At 57.0% G+C, this 21,921-nt stretch overlaps 1 protein-coding gene across 8 annotated transcripts in view; it reads left to right on the top strand.

The window, feature by feature from the left end:
• The window catches only part of Kdm4b (lysine demethylase 4B), an 80,167-nt gene extending 59,142 nt beyond the window's left edge, over positions 1–21,025 (top strand). For 3 of the 8 annotated variants that reach the window (XM_057771273.1, XM_057771275.1, XM_057771281.1), the window contains 14 exons: positions 1,318–1,514; positions 6,130–6,213; positions 6,370–6,536; positions 10,032–10,420; positions 10,579–10,699; positions 12,502–12,680; positions 12,801–13,017; positions 13,746–13,822; positions 13,990–14,045; positions 14,271–14,379; positions 16,365–16,823; positions 16,900–17,019; positions 18,171–18,263; positions 19,126–21,025. In XM_057771273.1, the coding sequence (XP_057627256.1) occupies positions 1,318–1,514; positions 6,130–6,213; positions 6,370–6,536; positions 10,032–10,420; positions 10,579–10,699; positions 12,502–12,680; positions 12,801–13,017; positions 13,746–13,822; positions 13,990–14,045; positions 14,271–14,379; positions 16,365–16,823; positions 16,900–17,019; positions 18,171–18,263; positions 19,126–19,308 (2,451 nt within the window). In that variant the 3' untranslated portion in view covers positions 19,309–21,025. The remainder of the gene's footprint in view (positions 1–1,317; positions 1,515–6,129; positions 6,214–6,369; positions 6,537–10,031; positions 10,421–10,578; positions 10,700–12,501; positions 12,681–12,800; positions 13,018–13,745; positions 13,823–13,989; positions 14,046–14,270; positions 14,380–16,364; positions 16,824–16,899; positions 17,020–18,170; positions 18,264–19,125) is intronic. The other 5 variants (XM_057771278.1, XM_057771279.1, XM_057771276.1 and 2 more) reach the window with 5 other exon arrangements.
• Positions 21,026–21,921: the final 896 nt, after the last annotated feature.

Below are 21,921 nucleotides of genomic sequence, written 5' to 3' on the forward strand. Positions count from 1 at the left end.
CCCCACTGCTTTCCTTCTTTCTGGTTCAGGGTGACGTTGCTCTGCCACTCCCCAGGTGATACCCAGCCCTGAGCAGACCCTCTGCACAGATGGACTTTGTTCCTCTGCAGAGTGACTTTTCTGTGGACAGCCTTCTGCCATCTCCTGTGCTGACGTGCTAAGCCACTAGGACCAGATGCAGAGCCCAGGGGATGTCTCCTGGGCCTCGGAGTGGGCCCTTCCTGTGGCTGAGCCTCAGGCCACCCTGCCACCTTCACTAGGTTCCCAGACCCAGCTCCTTGCCTCCACACATTGCTTCTGGGCCCACACTCCCCAGATCTACAGAGCCCATATGGAGTTTGTGAAAGGCACTTCCCCGCAAGGCCAGCCTGTGCTGGCAGCTCTGTCCTGGCTGCTGGTGCTGGCCATGGAGCCGATGCTGGCTGCGGCAGTGTCTGTGGTCCCCGTGGGAGAACTCAGGTGCTTTTGCTAATTACTGACGACAAAGTGATGGCTGAGCCACTGGGCACAGATCCCTTAATCTGCAGTTGATGGGGGCTTGGGGAGGCCAGGCCCAGGAATGTGTAACATGGGCACCATCTGTGGCCGCTACTGACCGGCCAAGTCCCACACAGCCGCTGTCCTGCACATTCCCATTAGTAAGTTGTGTTTGCCGGGAGTGGCTCAGCCATAAATCCTCCCTCTCTCTCAGCCGAGGCAGATCCCCCAACAGAGAGAGGCGGGGCACCGGATGTTCCTTCGTGTCCTAGGCCACTCTTGCCATCTTCAGCAGGACAGGGATGCTGGGATGTGCTCTCCTTACCTCTGTTTCCCCAGCTGCTGTGGAATGGGGCCACAAAGCCGTGTCCGCAGTGTCCTCAGAAGCCAGGAATGTGTCGGCCCCCCTGCCAGTGCTCTGCTCTGCACAGCTTGTATCCACTAAGCTGGGAGTGGGCTGGCTCGGCAGTGTTCATCTTGGGTAGTGAGCACAGGCCCAGACAGTGACTGTCTGGATTTGCCAGTCCTTGCTTTGGTTCTGTACAAGCCCCACCTTGCGACTTCTAGGCCCTTTTGGATGACACCCAGACTGTCTGGTCCTGGTGGTTGATTTGTAAGACCATGTTGCCCTCTGGAAATGGTCTGTGTCTACTTTTCTTCTCTTCACTTCTTGGTGGACAAGACTGGGCATCCACTTACTGACGGGTAATCTCTCCGGCCCGGCCTGTCTGTGGTCGGGCCAGGAAGGCACTGGGCTAGCAATCCCATCCTCACCAAGTTGTCTGCTGTGTGGGAGCCAGGGGCCTTGCCAGAGATTCAGTGCCTGCTGTGTCCCCACAGTGCACATGTCGCAAGGACATGGTCAAGATCTCCATGGACGTGTTTGTGCGCATCCTGCAGCCTGAACGCTATGAGCAGTGGAAGCAGGGCCGTGACCTCACGGTGCTGGACCATACTCGGCCCACAGCCCTTAGCAGCCCTGAGCTGAGCTCCTGGAGTGCCTCGCGTGCTTCACTGAAGGCCAAGCTCTTGCGCAGGTGAGTGTCTCCTCTCGCTCCTCCTCCTCCTTTTCCTCTCTCTCTCTCTCTCTCTCTCTCTCTCTCTCTCTCTCTCTCGTTTCTACTTCATTTGGACATCCAAATGAACAGCTCACTGCTGCTTCCCCTGGTGACATAAACTTGGCACCCTTGCAGCTCTGAGAGCCGGCAGGTCCCCTCCCAAAAGCCCATACCAGACGCCATGCTCCTAAGGTTGACTGGACTCTCCTGGCCTGCTTCTTACAGTAATGTGGTCACCTGTGACTGGGAACCTGGGCAGGGCTGCTACAACCTTGAGCACTGTATGGCCTTTATAGCATTGGTAGTAAGTACAGTAGTAGGGTTGGGAAGGAGCTTGACTGGTGTGGGTGTCCTTCTGTTTATGTGTTGCTTTTATTGGTTAATGAATAAAGCTGCTTTTGGCCAATGGCTTAACAGAGTAAAGCCAGGCAGGAAATCAAAACAGAGATGTAGAAAGAGTAGGCGGAGTCAGAAGCCATGTAGCCACCACAGGAGACAGGCCTCCAGCAGAGCCTGCCAAAACTTTGCCGGAAGGCCCCAAGCCTCATGGCAAAATACAAATAATAGAAATGGGTTAATTTAAAATGTAAGAGCTAGCTAAAAATACATGACTCCTTTGTCTGAGAGGGAGGCCTCTCCAGCTGGGCCCAGTCCCTCACTCCAGGGTATCCATCTTACTCCTTGCCTCTGGCAGCCCTTCAGGGATTTGAGCTTCTGATAGGGGCTGCATGGAACTCAGCTGTCTACCTGTGAAGAGCCAGGGAGGCCCAAGAACTCTGTTCTCAGGCAGGCCAGTTTATGGAACCACCACTGTTGACAAGACTTTACCTAGGAACACAGCTGCTACCTTGGCCTGTAGACACGGCTGTTAGGATCCCAGTGGCTTCCAAATGCTACAGAATCCATGGCATCCTCTGGAACCAGCTGCAGCTGCACACTGCATTGGCTGTGCTCTGACCAACCTGCTACCTTCCACTCCTGGAAAGCTCGAGGTCACTACTACCTTAGCCCTGGGCTGGGGTACTGCTCTCCAGACAAGTCATGGGCCTGTGTCTGGACGGTGACCTGTGGCCTGCAGCCTTCCCTTGCGTCCTCTCGGATGTCTCTGCCTGTGCACTGCAGTCTTACCCTCACTTCCTGCCTGTGTTGTCCTCTGGAGAGCAGTCTGTGCTCCCCAACATTCTGCAGCACCCAGCAGTCAGGTGACAGCCTGTGGTGGGGCCTGAGTGGGCCTGCAGGATTCTGGGGTGGTTTCATATGATTGATGCTCAGTGTCTGGACTTATGGGTCAGCTGAGCAGACAACCAGTAACTAGGCACCACATTCCAGAACCACAGCGACACCAGGGCCACCCAAAGATGGGGCCATGTGATCAGAGGAAGTGGCACATGGGATCTCACAGGCTCCCTCCCATCAGGGGCATCCCATCTTCTCACTCTGGAAGCCGGGCTAATGCGGCAGTGGCTGAGTAGCAGATGAAGCCCGCTCCCAAGGACACAATGTCCTTTAAAGCTGTTAAAATGCACAAGGCCAGAGCTGTTTGTTTCTTCTGAAGTCCCTGACCTCGGTGGGAGGCCATTTGCCGGGCTTTCACGGTCCACCGCACATGGGACTGGGATTGCAATGAACGTGTGCCCAGCTTCTCCCAGGTATGCCTCGGCTGCATGGACTTCCTTAGGGAAACTGAGACATGTCGGGTTCTGAGTGGGGTCAAAGCATCTCTCTCCCTGACACCAGGACCTGGGGCTACTGTTGTTGGCAGGAACTAAGAACTAAGGGCAGTGTCCTGGCTATAACTCTACCTGTCAGAGGTTCCTCACTACAAGAAATACCCTTCTGTATCCCTGCATGTCTACATGGGGCTTTCTCAGCACAGGCCTAAGCTCAGGCTGTCCTGTGCCCACCCTGTCCCCATTCCCAGTCTCCTGTCTCCTGCAGCAGCTTAACAGGTGAGCGGACTCTACCCCTTTTGTGGGTGACCACCAGGAGACAATGCCACAGTCCTCAGCCAACCTGGCCTGCTGTGGATATGTGGGATCAGGAGGTGTTGGTGCTGGCGGTGTGACACCCCAGCCTACTGACCTCAACACCAGAGTTGGCCTGTGACCCACGGCACTCACACCCAGGGCTTCATGAAAGTCTCCTGAACCCCAGAATGTACCACAGCTTCCCAGGGGATATTTTAAATACTCATAGGTCTGCTTTAGTGGCAGGAACAGAACATATTGGGGGAAACTAGAGCAAGTGGTCTCCTAGCTGCTTTGTGGGCACAGGTCACCATGTGTCTGCAACTGTCATCTCTCTGTGTGTACCCTGCCTCTCAGCGAAGGCTGTAGGCTTCCTCATCACCCTTCACTCAAGTCTAAGGGCACCTGCTTTCCTCTCAGAAGAGTTTGTGCCGTTCACATGCCAACACTTGACTTCTGAGATCTGACAGATTGATTTCCAGCCATGTTCTGATCCCGCAGGGTGGGGAGAGGGCAGGACTGCAGGAGCAGCTGCACAGCTCAGACCTCGACAGGGCAGCAGGAGCCTTCCGAGCAGGCCCAGGCTGCATAGGCCAGTGGGAGCCCTGGTGTGGAGGAGCTCCCATAGCCAGGCCTACTCCCTGGGACACACCACTTGCCTCATGGCACAGGACTGGCATCTTCAGTACAGGACCCATCTAGTGGATCTGATCCTAACAATGGTCTTCCATGAAGCCGCCCGACCTCCACCTGCCATCACCCTCAGCAAACCCCTTTCCCACCTTCCAGTACATCCTTAATGCCAGCTCAAAGCAAGGCCAGAGGCCAGGATGGTATAGATACAGGCTTCAGAAAGATTCCAAAGCTACCATAGCATATGGGAGAAGAGCAGGGACAGGAAGAGCCAGCACACCTGGCCCAGGGTGCTGCAGGGAAATGCAGGAACAGCAGACAGCAGCAGACAGAAGGTGCTGAAAGCCGTACCCAGCCTCCAGGGAGTTCTGAGAGAAGCAAAGACACGTGCAGCAGTGACCGTGTGCATCCTGGTCCTGTGGCTGGATGATGACCGTCCGTGATGTAGAACACACCCGTGAGTCCCTCACTGGGGTTTAACAGGCAGCACCCAGAACTTCCAGAGAGAACCTGGTGTCAGGCTAAAGGCTGCAGAGCAAGCCACTGTGGCCTAGGGTACCCTTCCAGGGTCCCCCAGCCTGACTGACTGCCTGCTGGACAGCTTCAGACTTGCAGCTCCACGGTGCACGTCAGCCCAGCACAAGGGCAAACCTGAGAGCCGCAGCACAACGAGAGGTTATCTGGAGCAGGGACGGGTGCCAAGGTCACCACCGTGGAGCCAGGGACATGCCACTTAGGAGTTTAGGATGGGGCCAGAGAACCTGGAGATGCCAAAAAGAAGGGCCGTGCCCCAGCTCAGGGTCACAAGATGTGAGGGCACGCTGTGGCTGCCGCTGAAGGGTGGCTACATCTGTGTGTATCCATCCGGCCTGGTGGGAGAGGCGTCAGTGAGGGATGTGACAGCTGGCACAGGGCTGGGTCCCAGCTTGTTTTCCTAATACAGCATGGCTATTCTTTGGTATACAGTGCCCTCCCTGCTCTGGAGGGGTGCAGCACACATCTGAGTCCCTGTGTGTGGCACAGGTGGACTGAGGTCCCATTTCCTGGAACCTTGAGTACCGTGGCTATGGGAACTAAGCAGGCTGCTGTGCTCAGTTGTAAAGAGTGTGGTGTGAAGCCTGGGGTGTCCCAGTCAACTGTGCAAGGGTAGCCTCCAGTGGGGTCAGGACAGTGATTGAACCAGGGCCACTCCTGAAGCTGTGGCCCAGTGAGTTGGTGGCAGGCCGTGAGTGCTATCTGAACTGGGTGCTACCAGGAGCAGCCCTAGACCCCGGGGACAGCAGTTACAGTCTGAGCCACCACGCTTCCTTCCTGACTCGGTGTTTCCAAATCAACCCATTGCTGGGGCTGCCCACCCAGAGCAGAAGGGTGTGTGTCCCTGGATCCAAGGCCTCGTTTCTCCAGCCTCTCTCCTCTCCCTGTCAGTGCTTCCTGCCCCCACCCCCCGCTCCTGCCTGTCCCCAGCCTGTCCTGCAGCCACTGCCCATGCACACCTTGTCTGTCCCTCCTTGGAATGCCACCTGCTTGCCTGCTGGTCATCTTTGTGGGGCTCACACATTCATTGAGGGGTCCTGCCCTGTTCAGGGGGTATTTCAGCCACAGGAGTGAGGGAAAGGAGGGCAGGCCATGGTAGAGTCACAGAAGCCACCACCTAGAGCTGGACATTGCTAGCTCTGGGCCACTGAGGCTGTGGTGGGTGAGGGCTTCTGGCCTGGGGACCCCAGAGCACAGATCTGCAGGAAATCATTCTCCCTTGTGAGTCTAAGCAGCTTCAGGTGTTGGGGGGGGGGGGTCCTGCCTCTGCCCCTGCTCCACATGCTCACCGTAGCTCTTCATTCAGCGAGGCCAGTTTGTGGCACCAGGGGCCGTCCTTGCTGTCAACATGAAAGTGGTACGCTACTGTGCTCAGGCTGGGCATGGGTCCTAAGAGCCCTGTGTGCAGGGCTGTAGAGAAGGCCCCGAGCCAGAGGAAAACCCTGAAATTTACATTCTAGACAAATTAGTGTGAAGGAGAGCAGACCCTGGAGAAAGGCTGAGGAGGAGAGGAGGCGGGAGCCGACCAGGAGGCCAGGGCCAGCGTAAGTGATCTCCCTCCAGCCCACAGCGTCCTGCCCATCCCGTGCTGCCATCGCCTGCTTCACCCCAGCCCTGCTCCTCCCTGGCCCTCCTTCCTGCCCACCCTGGACTACCACAGTCTCCATTTCCCCTGCTGCCTGACCAGTGCCCTCCTCCAGGTCGCACCGGAGACGGAGCCAGCCCAAGAAGTCCAAGCCTGAAGACTCCAAGTCTCTTGGTCTGGATGAGCCTGGGGGCTGTTCTCGGGAGGAGGCCGCTCCTGAGGACGAGGATGAGGAAGAGGAGCTGTTTCCCTCACAGGGCCCCGAGGCCGAGGGCCTGGAAGGTCAGTGCTGGATGCCTATTCCTGCAGCCTGGGTTTGGGTCCTTGCAGCCCTTCTTTGGCATTTTGTTCCTGCTGGCCACCTGTGCACACGGGAACCTTGAGGTGCAATCTGGCACTGAGTGTCCCAGCTCTCCTGCCCTGCATACTCTGCCTCATCCCTACCACTGGCTTCCACCAACGTAGGGAAGGGCTTCCCTCTGTGGCCTTTTTGGAGTGTGAGGCAGGGACTGGAATGCATCAACACAGTGTTGCAGATTCCTACTGACTGCTCCAGAGAGTCATTGACAGAGATTTCTGTCCCACCAGGTCCCACAGCCCTTCAGTCCCAAAGAAACACACAGAGGTATACATTAATCATAAACTGGTTGGCCAATTAGCTCGAGCTTCTTATTGACATGTGTTAGCCACATGGCTTGGTACCTTTTATCAGTGAGGCATTCTCATTTTGCTTCCTCTGTGTCTGGGTAACAACTGTAGACTGAGCCTTTCCTTTTCCCAGAATTCTTTCCTGGTCACCCTACTTATGCTTCCTGCCTGGCAACTGACCAATCAGCATTTTATTAAACCAGTACATAGCCGGGCGGTGGTGGCGCACGCCTTTAATCCCAGCACTTGGGAGGCAGAGGCAGGCGGATCTCTGTGAGTTCAAGACCAGCCTGGTCTACAAGAGCTAGTTCCAGGACAGGCTCCAAAACCACAGAGAAACCCTGTCTCGAAAAACCAAAAAAAAAAAAAAAAAAAAAAAAACAAACCCAGTACTACTGACAAACCTTTAAGGGTACAAGACCATTGTCCCACAGCAGAGAGTTACAGAGACCCATCCACAGCACACCATGACAGGGTCTTCCAGCCCAGAAAGGCCCAGTGAGGGAAAGCAGGGTGACCACAATGTGTTGTGACCACAGACAGAGTGATCCATGGGCTGTGGACTTAGGCCCTGCAGGCACTGTGGATGAGTGAGGCACTGGTGGGCAGCAGCTCACACCAGCCAATAAGAACCAGCCAGAAGTAGTTACACAGCAAATTAAGGCTGACAAGAAGAAACTGATGGCCACGTATCCAGGGGGGCTTCCAGCTAGACATCTGAGCACAGCTGGAGCAAGGTAGTGAGGTACTCGCTGGCATGCATAAGGCCCTGCACTCTCCTCCGCACTGAGAGTAAGGACAACAGCCAGCTATTGTAGAAACAGGAAACTGCAGGAGGCTACAGGTGTGAGGGCCCTTCTGGATTGTGTGTGATTGCTATGGTTGCATGTGGATCAGCAGGAGGTGACGGCTGGAATGATGCCAGCAGCCACAATTACACAGAGAAGCTGCAGGACTAGCCTGAGCTCCCTGCTTCCACCTCCACACTGGCATGTGAGCCCCGGAGCCATGTGACCAGTTACTGACATCTGTTCCCTGTGGATCTGGTGTCAGGTGCTCCCCCTTCCTGAGTGTGATGTGAGGAGGGTCTCCTGACCCACCTAACAATGTGGCATTCCCCAGTTTCTACTTCTCATCCTGCTTCCTCTGAGGATCCTGTGGTGGCCTCAGAGTCCTTGGCTTAATCCTTTCTAAGGATTCCATTCTGCTGTGGGAGGTACATGGCCCCAGGCACCAGGGCAGGGTGTGGCTGTCTTTGAAAGCTTTCGCACCTCTGATTTAAGGATTCTCCTTGACCTTAAGTCCTCATAAAGTGGAAAGAGAGTCCTGTGATAGGCGACTTTTTACTGTGGAACGCGTGGATGGTGTTCAACATGGCCTTGCTTTCAGGACAGGGTGCTGGGCACTGAGTGGGGTACCAAATCATAGCCTGTCTGAGGGGCATCGGCAGGTGAGGGGTTGGGATCCCCAGCTCCTCAGCAAGGTTGTGGCTGTCCAGGTGTGTCAGGCTCAGGAGCTAGAACAGAGCCCACACCTGTAGATGTGTGGCCTACCATACCCTTTGGCCTCCTGTGGCCTGTGACTTTCAACCAGCCAGGCTGACAAACCTAGGCATGTTGGGACACCAGGCCATAGCTCCCAGCCACCCCTGAAGACCTCTGCACCACTCCAGAGGGACCGGACTGTGACAGTCCTTCTCTTCTTGATCCCCAAGGCAGGTGTGTTCCCACTGGTGTGGCCGTCGTGAGTCTGGTGAGGCAGTGGGCTTTGAGGTGCCCTTGTTGGCCTTCTCCTGCTAAGGGCTCCGGGCTATCCCATGGCCATACAGAGCCTGGAGATGCCAAGGATCCACAGCCATTGTTGGTCATAAGAAAACTAGGGCAGGACCCTGTGGTCCAGCACCAAGGGCTGTGAAGGTGCCAGGTTCACCATGGTCACTCCACAGCAGCTACCGTGGTCATAGGAACAGACTCCTGGGGCCACACTTGGCATCCTTCCTTGGGTCCAAGAACACATCCTGTAGGGGTTCATCCTGGTCCCTGGTGACCACAGCAACTCCAGTATGGAAGTTAATGGGGTCTGTTGACTGGGGGCTGGGCAACACCCCACCTGTTCCTACCCATGTCCCATTGCATCTTGGAGAACTGAGTGTCTTAGGGGCTGGCGGTGCTATCTAACGCACTAGACACCCAGGAGAGTGCACGCTGCCATACAGGCTAGTGAGCCTTGCCCTTGGAGGGTGTGAGGGCATGATACACAAGTGTGTATGATGCTCCAGTGTGCATCCTCTCCCATCAGCAGCCTGCCTGGACAGCACAGGTGTCAGCTTCCAAGCCTGGGGTATAGCTGTTACCCACGAGCCACTCAGTCTAGGGCTCTTAAAACACGAGTGGCACCCAGGCCGCTCACAGCAGGACACAATCCTGTGGATCCCTTAAGTGACATCTTAACCCTGGGAGCTAGGCACACGTCAGGTGGGGTCCCCTGGAGAACTTGGTACAAGTGACCAGCCCCTGATCACTCTGTCCTCGTCACTTGTCCCTGGATAAGTGATGTGCTGTACAGCCATCATGGCACCAACCTGAAGTCCCACCAAGACCAGTCCCATTAGCCACCCTTCTTCATGTCCCTGTCAGGAACTGTCTCCAACACTCACCCCAGAGGCCGCCAGATGGGGGTCCCCAGGCCCATCTGCTGCTGGGCCCTTGTGTTGTCTGCACCACACCTACTCCTCCCCACACCTGCACTGGGCTGGCAGGAGCCCACCACTTGGGACAGTTATGCTCACAGACACTTCCTGAAAACCCAGGCTTCCCCTCCTTTCCTCCCTCTTTCTTTCTTTCTTTCTTTCTTTCTTTCTTTCTTTCTTTCTTTCTTTCTTTCTTTCTTTCTTTCTTTGTCTTTTCTTTAGACAAGGGTGCCTTGAGTGCTGGGGTGGCGGGTTGCAGTTCAGCACCGGCTCAGGAATCTCTTTAAGTGCAGTGGCCCAGTATTGGTCACTTTTGGAGGTTGAACTTACCCAAGCTTTGGGGATCCTGAGTCTGCAACCAACTGTGCTCTCACCACAGAGCATGGTCTCCTGCTTCCATCTGATTCCTTTGGTTCTGAATGATGTGTTCTCTTCCCCAGAGGATGGCAGAGGCAAACCCCGACCAACCAAGGCCCGGAGCAAGAAGAAGACCCCCAACCCCCTGTCACCCCTGTTGCAGCCCGCCCCACCAGCCCTATTACCCACTGAGGAGGTCCTGAGATCACAGCCCCCACCCAAGTCTCCGGTGCCGGCCATGGGCCCCATGGCCGCAGAGGGGGGCCCTCCACCAGCACCCCTCAATGTGGTGCCTCCTGGGGCACCAGGTGAGGAGGCAGAGGTGCGGCCGCGGCCCATCATCCCAATGCTGTATGTGCTTCCGCACACCAACACCACTGATGGGGACAGGGAGCGCACTGCCCACCCGCAGTTGGCACCCATGGAGCTGGGACCCGAAGACGAAAGCCAGGCCCAAGCTGGCGATGCACAGGTGGGTGATTAATGGTCACCAGGTGCTTTTGTGGCTCTGCCCACAAAGCTGTGGGTGGCAGCTGGAGTCAGTGCTGTGGGTGACAGGTGTGGTTGTGAGTGCATGTGTGCATGCTGTGGGTGACAGGGTCCCGCATTCCATGGTGCTGTGTGTTTCAGGCACCGTCCTCCTTCTCTAAGCTGAAGGTAGAAATCAAAAAAAGCCGGCGTCACCCGTTGGGTCGTCCACCTACACGGTCCCCATTGTCTGTGGTTAAACAGGAGGCTTCAAGTGATGAAGGTGAGCAAGACCCCGCCACCATGCCACTTTCCTCCCACCTGCATGGGGCCCAGCCAGCCCCTCTGCACAGGTGCCAGTGCCCACCCATCCAGTCCCTTGGGGTCAGGTCCTCCTACAATGTGGCACCCTCGTCACCATGCTGTGAGAGACCACAGAATTTCCTGCCCCTTCACCTCTGCAGGGACCCAGCTGCTCACACTTACACACCTCTAACCATCCCAGTTCTTTGTGGCCTACAGGACCTCCACTTGACCCCACCTTTCAACCAGTCACTTGCCAGGACCTAGTGCCTCAAATGTCATGTGACCAGGGAGGGCCTAGATCACAGCCCTCTCCAACCAGGGCCCATAGTTCAACTCCCCATCCCAGCAATGGGTCGCAGCATTCAGGGTCTCAGTGGGAAGATTGAGGGGCCAGGGTCTGAGACAGGTGGCTGAGGCGTGGTGCTAGCACCTGTGCAGAGGGTGTGATGGCAGAGGGTACGGTGCGTAGGTCGTGGTTTGGGGCCATGATGTTAGGCTCTGGCAGCAGCTCCTCTGTCCCAGGGCTGCACCCTCAATTCTGCACAGGAGCTTCATCAGTGCTTGCAGAACTAGGTATCTAGAGCGTCCCCAGACACGGTGCAAACGCTTAGAGTGTGGCTATGGGGGGGGGGGGTGCTGGTGAGTGCAGGTGGTACCCCAGAGGGTGCTCTCCAGTGATAGTTGGGCCTTGGGTACATGGGTCTCTGCTGGCTAGCAGGGCAGTAGTAGTGTGTGCGGGCCCTGGTGGGTTTCAGTTCCTCCTTAAAACTGTTGGCAGAGTCTGAGAGCCACTGGCAGCTCCTCCACCCAAGGCCTTACTGTGCTAACAGCATGGTTACTGTGCTAACAGCATGGTTACTGTGCTAACAGCATGGTTACTGTGCTAACAGCATGGTTCTGTAAGTACCCAGGACCTCAAGACCTCCCTACAGGAGTGACAAGAATCTGGGGAACAGTGGAAACCAGGCCCCAGGCTCTTGGCTCCCTATTGAACTCTTCCCAGAAGGCTCTCTTGGGAGTTCTGGGCAGGCAAATCTCCCCCAGCTCCATGCCCTGTGTCTCTTAGCAGGTGGCAGGGCCTGAATCTAGCATAGTCCCCTCCTCCGTCCTCCTGCCTGTCATGGCCATGCTGCCACGTAGATGGGTTTTAGCAGGCTGTGGCTGAGGCTCCTGGGCAGGTAGGCAAGCACTGTGCCCAGCTTTACACACAAGAGGATGGCAGGGCGGTGGTGGCGCACGCCTTTAACCCCAGCACTCGGGAGGCAGAGGCAGGCGGATCTCTGTGAGTTCGAGACCAGCCTGGTCTACAAGAGCTAGTTCCAGGACAGGCTCCAAAAACCACAGAGAAACCTTGTCTCGAAAAACCAAAAAAAAGAAAAAAAAAGAGGATGTGTCTGAGGGTGGCATGTTTGGTGTCCAGGACTTAGGTTAGGCCCTGGGGAGACCATGGAGGGAAATCAGCCCCCTCTCCCTGCAAGAAATGCAGACTAGGGGCTGGAGAGATGGCTCAGCGGATAAGAGCACTGGCTGCTCTTCCAGAGGACCTGAGTTCAATTCCCAGCACCCACATGGCAGCTCACAACTGTCTGTAACTCCAGTTCCAGGGCATCTGACCCTCACACCAATGAACATAAAATAATAAAAATAAAATAAGTTTAAAAAAAAAGAAAAGAAATGCAGACTGCCGAGTACCAGCCAGGGCTGCTCAGATAGAGGACCCGTGGAGTGATGCTCTGCTGGGGCCTTGTCCTCCAACCCAAGTCCCTCCATCCGTCACAGAAGCCTTCCCATTCTCAGGAGAGGATGATGTCAGTGACCCCGAGGCCTTGAAGTCCCTGCTTTCGCTGCAGTGGAAGAACAAGGCAGCCAGCTTCCAAGCTGAGAGGAAGTTCAATGCGGCAGCTGCCCTCAACGAGCCCTACTGCGCCATCTGTACCCTTTTCTACCCCTACAGCCAGGTGAGCTGCCCTACTGCACCATCTGTACCCTCTTCTACCCCTACAGCCAGGTGAGCTGCCTGCTTGGCCCTGCGCTGGGTATGGGGCCTCTGTCACCTCCTGATGTCCATGCCTCTGCAGTCAGTACAGACAGAGCGAGAGGTCCCAGCTGCTCCAGGGGACAGTGCTGTCCAGCCACCCTCCAAAAGTGGCCAGCGGACACGGCCACTGATCCCTGAGATGTGCTTCACTTCGAGTGGGGAGAACACGGAGCCGCTGCCTGCTAACTCCTACGTCGGCGAGGATGGTACCAGCCCACTCATTTCTTGTGCCCACTGCTGCCTGCAGGTCCACGCCAGTGAGTGTTCCACAGCCATCTTGGTGTGAGGGACTCTGGGGGCATGGAGTACTTTTTGGACACAGTGCATTTTGAGTTTGAGGGGCACTGTCCAGGGTTCTGGCTCAAGAGGCTACACTGTACAGTGTATGGGAGGGGCAGCAGGTGTGGGGGGCTGCAGGTGTAGAGAGCTGTAGATTTGGGGGGAGGGCTGTAAGTGTGGAGGGCTACAGGTGGGGAGAGCTGCAGGTGTGGAGGGCTGCAGATGTGCGGGAAGAGTTGCAGGTGTGGAGGGCTGCAGGTGTAGAGGGCTGCAGGTGTGGAGGGCTACGGGTGGGGAGAGCTGCAGGTGTGGAGAGCTGCAGGTGGGGAGAGCTGCGGGTGTGGAGGGCTGCAGGTGTGCGGGGAGAGTTGCAGGTGTGGAGGGCTGCAGGTGTAGAGAGCTGCAGGTGGGGAGAGCTGCGGGTGTGGAGGGCTGCAGGTGTGAGGGGAGAGTTGCAGGTGTGGAGGGCTGCAGGTGTGAGGGGAGAGTTGCAGGTGTGGAGGGCTGCAGGTGTAGAGAGCTGCGGGTGTGGAGGGCTACGGGTGGGGAGAGCTGCGGGTGTGGAGGGCTGCAGGTGTAGAGAGCTGCGGGTGTGGAGGGCTACGGGTGGGGAGAGCTGCGGGTGTGGAGGGCTGCAGGTGTGAGGGGGGCTGCACGTGTTCAGGTGACAGATTCTGTCTGGTCCCAGCACTCCACTGTTTTCCAGGTTGCTATGGTGTCCGGCCTGAGCTGGCCAAGGAGGGCTGGACATGCTCCCGGTGTGCGGCCCATGCCTGGACTGCGGTAACTTACCTGTACTGGGTGGCGCCTAAAGCCTGGGAGGGCCTAGGCCTCCATGGGCCAGTGGTCCTGATCTTAGCTATGCTGAGGCTGGGGCTTGACTCTAGCTATCCCTAGGATGTTCCTCGAATGGAGGTGGCTGCACCTTACCATGTTAATCTGTCCCTCAGGAATGCTGTTTGTGCAACCTCCGGGGAGGAGCACTGCAGACGACCACGGAGCACAGGTGTGTGCTCTGCCTTGCCCTGTGTGATTGTCACTCTCTTGCCTCCCTGCTCAGCTTCCCTGGAGGTTGGAGAGAGAGAGACAGGGTATCCAACATGAAGGGAGCAGTGTCCTGAATGCTCATAAACCTCCCCTCCCCACCCCTCCACAACCTGGCCTGGCTGGCCCCTTGGGGATAGCCTGGAACCGCCAGCAGTGCACTTGTGACCCTGCCCTGACCTCTCAGGTGGATTCACGTGATCTGCGCCATTGCAGTCCCCGAGGTACGGTTCCTGAATGTGATTGAACGCAACCCCGTGGATGTCAGTGCCATCCCTGAGCAGCGATGGAAACTGGTAGGTCCTCAAGGCTATGGCCGCCAGCTTTAGTCCTGGGGTGAACTAAGAGACCCTGGGAGGATAGCCCCAGCCTGGCCTAGGATGCTCATGTCTCCAAACCCATAGCCCTGCGCAGGGCACAGAGGTGAGAACCCACCCGCAGGATCAGCCAGGCAGCCCCGGTCTCTCTACAGATACTTCCAGCTGCTATTAGTGCCCGAGCGCAGTGTGCTGGTACTACGTGAGAGCTGTCCCAGCAGGCCCTGGCAGCTCCAGCCTTCCCCCTGCCCAACCTGCCCTCCACGGTGCTTGCCTTCTGTGACTTGGGGAAGAGGAGCCTTGTCCTATGCTGTGACTCCTAGCTTCCATAGAGTGACGTCCAAGCTTCATCTTCCTCCACTGTGTTACAGACACAGTAGTGTGTCCTGTGTGTGTGCACACATGTGCAGGCATGTGTCGAGCCAGAGGACAGCTCCAGGTGTCAGTCCTTGCCCTCCATCCTGCTTGAGACGGGGCCTTCCATGTGCGTGTCCAGCTGCCTGTCCAGCCAGCTGACTCCCATCACGCCAGAGCAACACTGGGTTTACACATTCCACATCTGGCTTTACATGTGTTCTGATGATGCAAACCCGTGTCCTCAGAGCTGGACAAATGCTTTCCCCCTGAGCCATCTCTCCAGCCTTCTTCCTCTTTATGACTGTGTGGCCAGGCTCACCCACCTGTTGGGCTCTGCATCCTGGAGCATGTGATGCAGGATAGTCCTGTCTGCATGCATGCCACAGCACATGAGTCGCCTTTCCTGTGTCCTCCATCCCTGCCCTGGGCATGCAGCCCCTTTCCACATCCCTTCTCCGTCTTCTCCGTGGTCAGGATGCAGGACACAGTGCAGGGACAGTCCCTGTGTCCTGGCGCATCGCACGTAACCCCCCTCCAGTCCAGTGGGTTCCCTGGGCAGTCACTTTGAGAACTGTTGGCCCCATCCTCGACCCATTTCCAGTTTGATCCCTAGTGTCTGCTGGATTGAAGGCACTCCATGGTACATGCTGAGGCTCGTGTGAGCATGGCCTCTTCTGGTTCATGAATTAACACACACAAACACACTCCCTCTGTAGCAGGATTATGGGGGAGGTCCGAGTTTGCCCGGGTGCTGTGGCCTCTAGACAGACTCCTGACCTTTCTGAGTTTAGACTGCCATGGCATCTGGAGAGCATCCACGTCCCTGGGCCTGTCTTTCTGCAACTCCTCCCCTGCACCCCCTCTCCAGCTCCTGCATATGGGCTGAGCAGGCCTGGATGTAGATGGCTTCCTGAGATCTATGCCTAGTGGCTGCCTACCCTGTGTGCAAGGCATGGGGCAGAGGGCAGCCTACATCTGGAAGATGGCCTAGTCGGGAGGTGAGGGAATGAAGATGGCTCAGATCAGACCTTGGGATAGCCTCATCTCAGGCACTTAGCACCACACTAGGGGAGGGCAGCTGGCTGTGGTCAAGCTGGAAGCCAGGCCCTCAGGTAGGGGCATGGACAGTGCCTGTATTTGTTTTGCCTGGGTCTTTCCCCCTGCTGCCAGGACACACTGAGTGGAAGGCCACTGTGGAGCCCTGGAGGGACTAGGCTGCCTCACAGCCAGAGCCTGGGCTCTCCAGTGACTGGTGACAGAGTCACAAGTTCAGGGACCATGTTCCAGCCCAAGGATACAGGACCCCTGAGCAGGCCCAGTGGATGGCCTTTAGTGAGAGCTTTATGGCTCAGGTGGATAGCGTGCTGACTGCAAATCCCGAGACCCTGTCTGTGCACGTGGCCTCTCCATCCATGGTCCTGACAATTTAAACCCTATGGCACTGCACCAGGAGACACAATCCCCCAGCTCTGTGCTACAGGGAGGGTGGGGTCGTGGTCAGGGAGGAGGCCTGAGAAGTGGCAGTTTGGGTTCAGATGATTGCCCCTGCCTGTTCTGGAAGGTACCTCTCTGGCCTTGCTGGTAACCCTGCACCCCATCCTATACAGAAATGTGTGTACTGCCGCAAGCGCATGAAGAGGGTGTCTGGTGCCTGCATCCAGTGCTCCTATGAGCACTGCTCCACGTCCTTCCATGTGACCTGTGCACATGCTGCTGGTGTCCTCATGGAGCCGGATGACTGGCCCTACGTGGTGTCCATCACCTGCCTCAAGCACAGAGCAGGCGGCCTCGGGGTGAGTGCTGCACCAGGGGACCCCCGCCCATGTGTACTAGCCCTGACCACCCGGCCTTGTCCACTTGAGCAAAATCCCACCCACATGCGCCATCGCCCCTGTCCCCAGGGCCAGCTCCTGCGCGCTGTGTCCCTGGGCCAGGTCGTCATCACCAAGAACCGCAACGGGCTATATTATCGCTGCCGTGTCATTGGCACCACCGCACAGACCTTCTACGAGGTCAACTTTGATGATGGCTCCTACAGTGACAACCTGTACCCAGAAAGCATCACGGTGAGGGGCGGGGCATGGAGGGGAGGGACAGGGTGAGCATGCTGGGCTACGGTGGCTCACCATACTCTTCCTGCAGAGCAGAGACTGTTTGCGGCTAGGACCGCCCCCGGAGGGTGAGCTGGTGGAGCTGCGGTGGACAGATGGCAACCTGTATAGAGCCAGGTTCATCTCCGCGGCCACCAGCCTCATCTACCAGGTGAGTAGCCTCCACAGCAGCCCTCTAACAGACACCCAGCCTCTGCCCGCCTACACTTTATCAGTGCTCACAGAGAGGCCAGGGCTGGGGACTCGGGACTCACTGCACTGCACCGGGGTGGGGGCGGGAGTGCGGTGCCGCCCACCAAACAGCTTGAGGTGGAGCTACCAGCCTGCAGCTGCACAACAACGCCTTGTCTCAAAACAGCACGGTGCACAGAGCCAAACAACAGAACTGCAGCATGGCTGTGCCCCCACCTGGGTGGGGGAGGGGGAGGGGACAGTCCAGCACAGCTATCCCTTTGCCTGGAGACCAGGCAGCATGGGGACACACACAGCACATGTGTGGATAAACAAGGTGCTGGCATAAAATGGTAGGACAGCCGGGTTACCCCACCCTGAAGCCCAGTAGCTAGGGACAAGTGTATTCACATGCCCGTCACACTCCTTTCAGGATATTTCCAGAAGCTGTGTGAGCCGGCGCAGGGCAGCCTGGGCTGAGGGCTGCAGCTGTTCAGAATGTTGGGGCTGGGGTACAGCCTGCCTCTTTGGAGTATCACAGGCGGGTAGCAGTAGGCACCTTCCACAACTCCCCTCCTGCGGGGGAACCCGACTCCCAGTGCACGGGACTGTCCAGCTGCTGCCTTGGCAGGATTCCTGCCCGAGGGCACTTCTAGTGTCCCCTGTAAGGCACCAGAGGAGCCTTGGTTTCCTCCAAATGACTTTACCTAGCCAGGAGGCCAGGCTGGGACCTAGGCCCCTGATTGCTTGTGTTCCTCATTGCTGTCCCCAGAGAAGGTGGCCAGATGTCAGAGCCCCCATGGCGTCTGCCTCCCATCTAGCAGCCCGACCCAGCCCCTGGGCATCACTTCTGGAGGACAGGGCCTATTTGGAGCGGTGGGCCTCAGCTGCCATTCTGAGTCGAGAGAAGCAGGTCCCAAAGACCCTGTGAGCCCCTTAGCCTCCTGCCCAGGGCCAGTGCTGCTGCCCAGGCGCATCCTACCCGGTCAGTCATCTGTCACTCAGCGCCTCCTCGGGACCTTGGCAGCCCTGGGCTGACCCAGGCTGCCTGAGCCCCTGACACCTCTGGGCTCTTGGTGGGTAGGGCAGCATCCTGTGGCCGTCCTCATGCCGACACCCTTGTTGCTGCAGGTGGAGTTTGAGGACGGGTCTCAGCTAACGGTGAAACGTGGGGACATCTTCACCCTGGAAGAGGAGCTGCCCAAGAGGGTACGGTCCCGGCTGGTAAGTGTCCTGGGCACCTCCCTCTGGGGCATGGAAGATGCATGTCCCAGACAGGCTGTCCCCTCCTCCTTGGCCATAAATGATGCTCTGGCATTGACCACAGTCATGCAGGGCTTGCCACTCTGCTCAGCCAGGGACAGGTGGGGGACCACCCTTTGGGTGTGAATCAGGGTGCAGTGACAGGTACGGTTCACGGTTCTGAGGGCTTTGCCAGGGCGACAGCCTGATCCTTCTCTGTAGTTGAGGTTTTTTGTTTTTTTACACTTTGAAGACTTGCCACCCAGCTCCCAATTTATACAGAGACTTATTCTTACTTATGAATGCCCGGCCTTAGCTTGACTTGTTTCTAGCCAGCTTTACTAGCTTAAATTATCCCCTTTCTCTTTAACTATGCTTTACCTCTGGGCTTTTTTTTTTTTTTTTAATATTTATTTATTTATTTATTATGTATACAATATTCTGCCTCCATATATGCCTGAAGGCCAGAAGAGGGCATGGTTGTGAGCCACCATGTGGTTGCTGGGAATTGAACTCAGGACCTTTGGAAGAGCAGGCAATGCTCTTAACCGCTGAGCCATCTCTCCAGCCCCCTACCTCTGGGCTTTTACCTTTCCTTCTTTCCCGTGGCTGGCCGGGTGGCCTCCTCTCCATCTCCTTTCTCACTCTTCTCTCCATCTAGATTTCTTCTATTTATTCTCTCCTGCCTTTCAGCTCTTTAGTAGACCAATTGGGTGTTTTAGGCAGGCAAACAAACAGATTCACAGAATTAAATGCAACATGAAAGAATGCAGCACAGCCTTCTGTCATTACACGAGCACAGCCCCTCTGAGACTAACTCCCTCTGTGTCCCTGGCGTCTGCAGTCCCTGAGCACCGGCACTCCACAGGAGCCCGGCTTCTCTGCAGAGGATGTGAAGGCTGCCAAGCGCCCACGGGTGGCTGCTATGGTAACCACCACCACCCAGGACCCAGGGCACAGCCCGGAATACCTGGCCTTCGTGGAGAGCCTGCTGCAAGCGCAGGGCCGACCTGGGGCCCCCTTCTAGATGCTGCCCACTCCCGTTTCCACTGCGGGACCTACCTGGGCAACGGGACCAGCAGGATCCAACATGGCCGGACTCAGGGAGAGGGGCCAGTGTCCCTGGACTGCAGCGATTCCATGGGACCCATCCTGGCTGTGCTTTTCTCCTAAAGGTGCTACGGGGCATCTCAGAGCCTCCTGTGACAGACGCCAGCCGAGGACACTGGGGCACAGCCCCAACCTGTTTTCTAGATTCGTGGCTTTAAACATGGACAGCGACCTACTCTTTTCCTCGGAACCGAGACCCGAGGAGATTCACCCTTGCTCGCCGCTTGTGGGGGTCATTTTCTCTCTTCAGCAGCAGGAGAGGCACTCGGACGGCAGCCAGCGCACGCTGGCCTGTGTGGTGGCCTGTGTGGTGGCTGCTGGTACTGTCTTCTGCTTCCTGCTGGGGAGGCGGGCCCTGCAGGCGACGTCCCTTCCCTGTCCTGTCCCCCGCCCCATGCAGAGTCTGCCTCCGAGGCCTGGCATGGCAGCTGCCCCATGGGTGAGCCAGGCTGCAAGGTGGCTGAGTCCCACAGCTGTGGCCTGAGGTCCCATGAGCCTCCCCCTGACAGCCCCTGTGTGGCTGAAGGCAGGGAGCAGGTGCCGCCTTCCCTTGCAGCATGGGTTGAGTGACAGGGACACCCACTACTTGGGCCTGCTCTTCACTAGTGGCCACTGCCACCCTAGCGCAGTGCCCAGCATGGACAGCTCGTCTGTAAGTGATAAAGGACTGCACAGACAGGCCCTGGGGACCTGCTGGGTGCCCAGTGACCACCGTGTCCACATGTATTTTGAAATTCTATTTATATTGTAAAGAGAATTAAAAGGGCCCAGCCTTGGGCCTAGAGGAATGGGCTGGACCTCAGGGGCCCTCAGGCTGTGTCTCACGGGCTCTGCAGAGAGGCCTGGGTTTTACAGTGTGCAAAACAAAAACAGAAACAAAACCTCGCTCCTCCCTTACTTTTCTCCCCACCCCAGATGAAGGATGCCATAATTTTGCCTCAGTCCCCAGCCTCTGGCTCAGGATCCATTAAAAGCCCTCAAGCGCTTCCTATTCCTGCCTGGCCGTGGCTATGTTCTCATTTCTGGCCAGGGCCAGATGGGCTCAGGACAAAAGTTTCCTTGACAGGACGATGGGCATAGCATGTTCTGGTCTGGATGTAGGGGCTGCCGGGAGGTGGGACACCATCCGGGTATCAGGGCTCTCCACTCCCTCATTTGTCAGCAGCTTCCATCTGCTTCCTGTGCTAGCAAGGGCCACAGAGGAGCAATGGTGCTGCGGCCTAGCAGATCCTGGCCTGCTGGAGCAGAGGGAGGAGTGGGGGCAGGGCCTGCTGGTAGGTTGCAAGGGAGACTTGGGTTTGACCCAAGGGAGGAGGAGCGTGGGAGCCGCAGAGAAGCCCACAAGGGATCTCAGCAGCAGGCAGCCAGGTGGAGCAGATGACCCTGGTTTTCCATTCCTCTGAAACATAGACTAGACCTTGGAACAGGCAAAAGCTCTGGAGGAAAGGGAAGGCAGCCCTGATGGGGACATGGCCAGGATCCTGTGGGGGTAGGGTGTTGTGCCAAGAGGGGACATCTAACTAGCTCTGACCCCGACTGGCAGATCCTACTGAGCTCAGATGTGAGACCTGCAGCCTTGGGCCAAATCTAGCCCTAGACCTGTTTTTTGTCAATAAAGTTTTATTTGCACATGGGCCACCGTGATACTTATTTGCATTTGGCAGCCATTGGCCCTAACCTCAGATTGCTGAGTGATTGCCTGACCTGTAAAGCTGAACCTTGCTTGGACCTGGGCCACCTGCTACGCAGCCCCTACCCTGGCAGCCAGAGGGACCCAGAAGCACCAAGTCAGTTCCTGGTTTCTTCAGTAGAAGCCTACCAGGCCCCGCTTGTCCCCGCCCCATCCCCTCTGTTCCTGTCACTCATACTCATAGGCTCTCAGGTTCCTGCAGCTGCACCTAATTCCAGGAGGTCAGAGTGGAGAGACTGCACGGCCTCCATCCTCATCCTGCCTGTGTGTGTTCCACAGATGAGTGCTCCGTCCCTGGCTCCCATCTGTAGTGGTTACAGCTCACAGCTTCCTAGACAACCTGAAAAGTCATGTCCCCTTCTCTGTCCTCAGACCTCCCCATCCCACCCTGTCCCAAAGCTGGCCGTCCGGCCACCCAGGCCTATGGAGAACCTGTTTGAAGAGCTGAGTCACAAACCCAGGGGCATCACCAAAGCGGGGGGGGGGGGGGGGCAAGGGGCCCCTAACTCAGGGCCCTGCACTTGCAGTGGGAATGAACGTGATCTCTGGGGTCTGTAGCCCTCTGGCCCTTCCTTGCTAGATAACACACGGAATGGCTGCTGCCTGCACGGCTGAGCAGAACGGAGACCTCATGTCCATTCTGTCCCCACACAATCCAGCCTCAGCCTCAAGAAATGGAATCCAAGCTTCCGCGGCTTGGGTTGTCCTGTTGCTTCTCTTAATCGTTTTCTGGGGCTGCAGGCGGACTAGGACCCACAGGGCTGTGCCCAGCCCAACACGCCGTGGCCCCAGCCTGCAGGAATCCTGAATCCCTTGACTTGTGGCTTGATGCTCTAGCTC

This window comes from Chionomys nivalis, chromosome 6 (assembly GCF_950005125.1).
Source record: "Chionomys nivalis chromosome 6, mChiNiv1.1, whole genome shotgun sequence".
NCBI lineage: Eukaryota > Metazoa > Chordata > Mammalia > Rodentia > Cricetidae > Chionomys > Chionomys nivalis.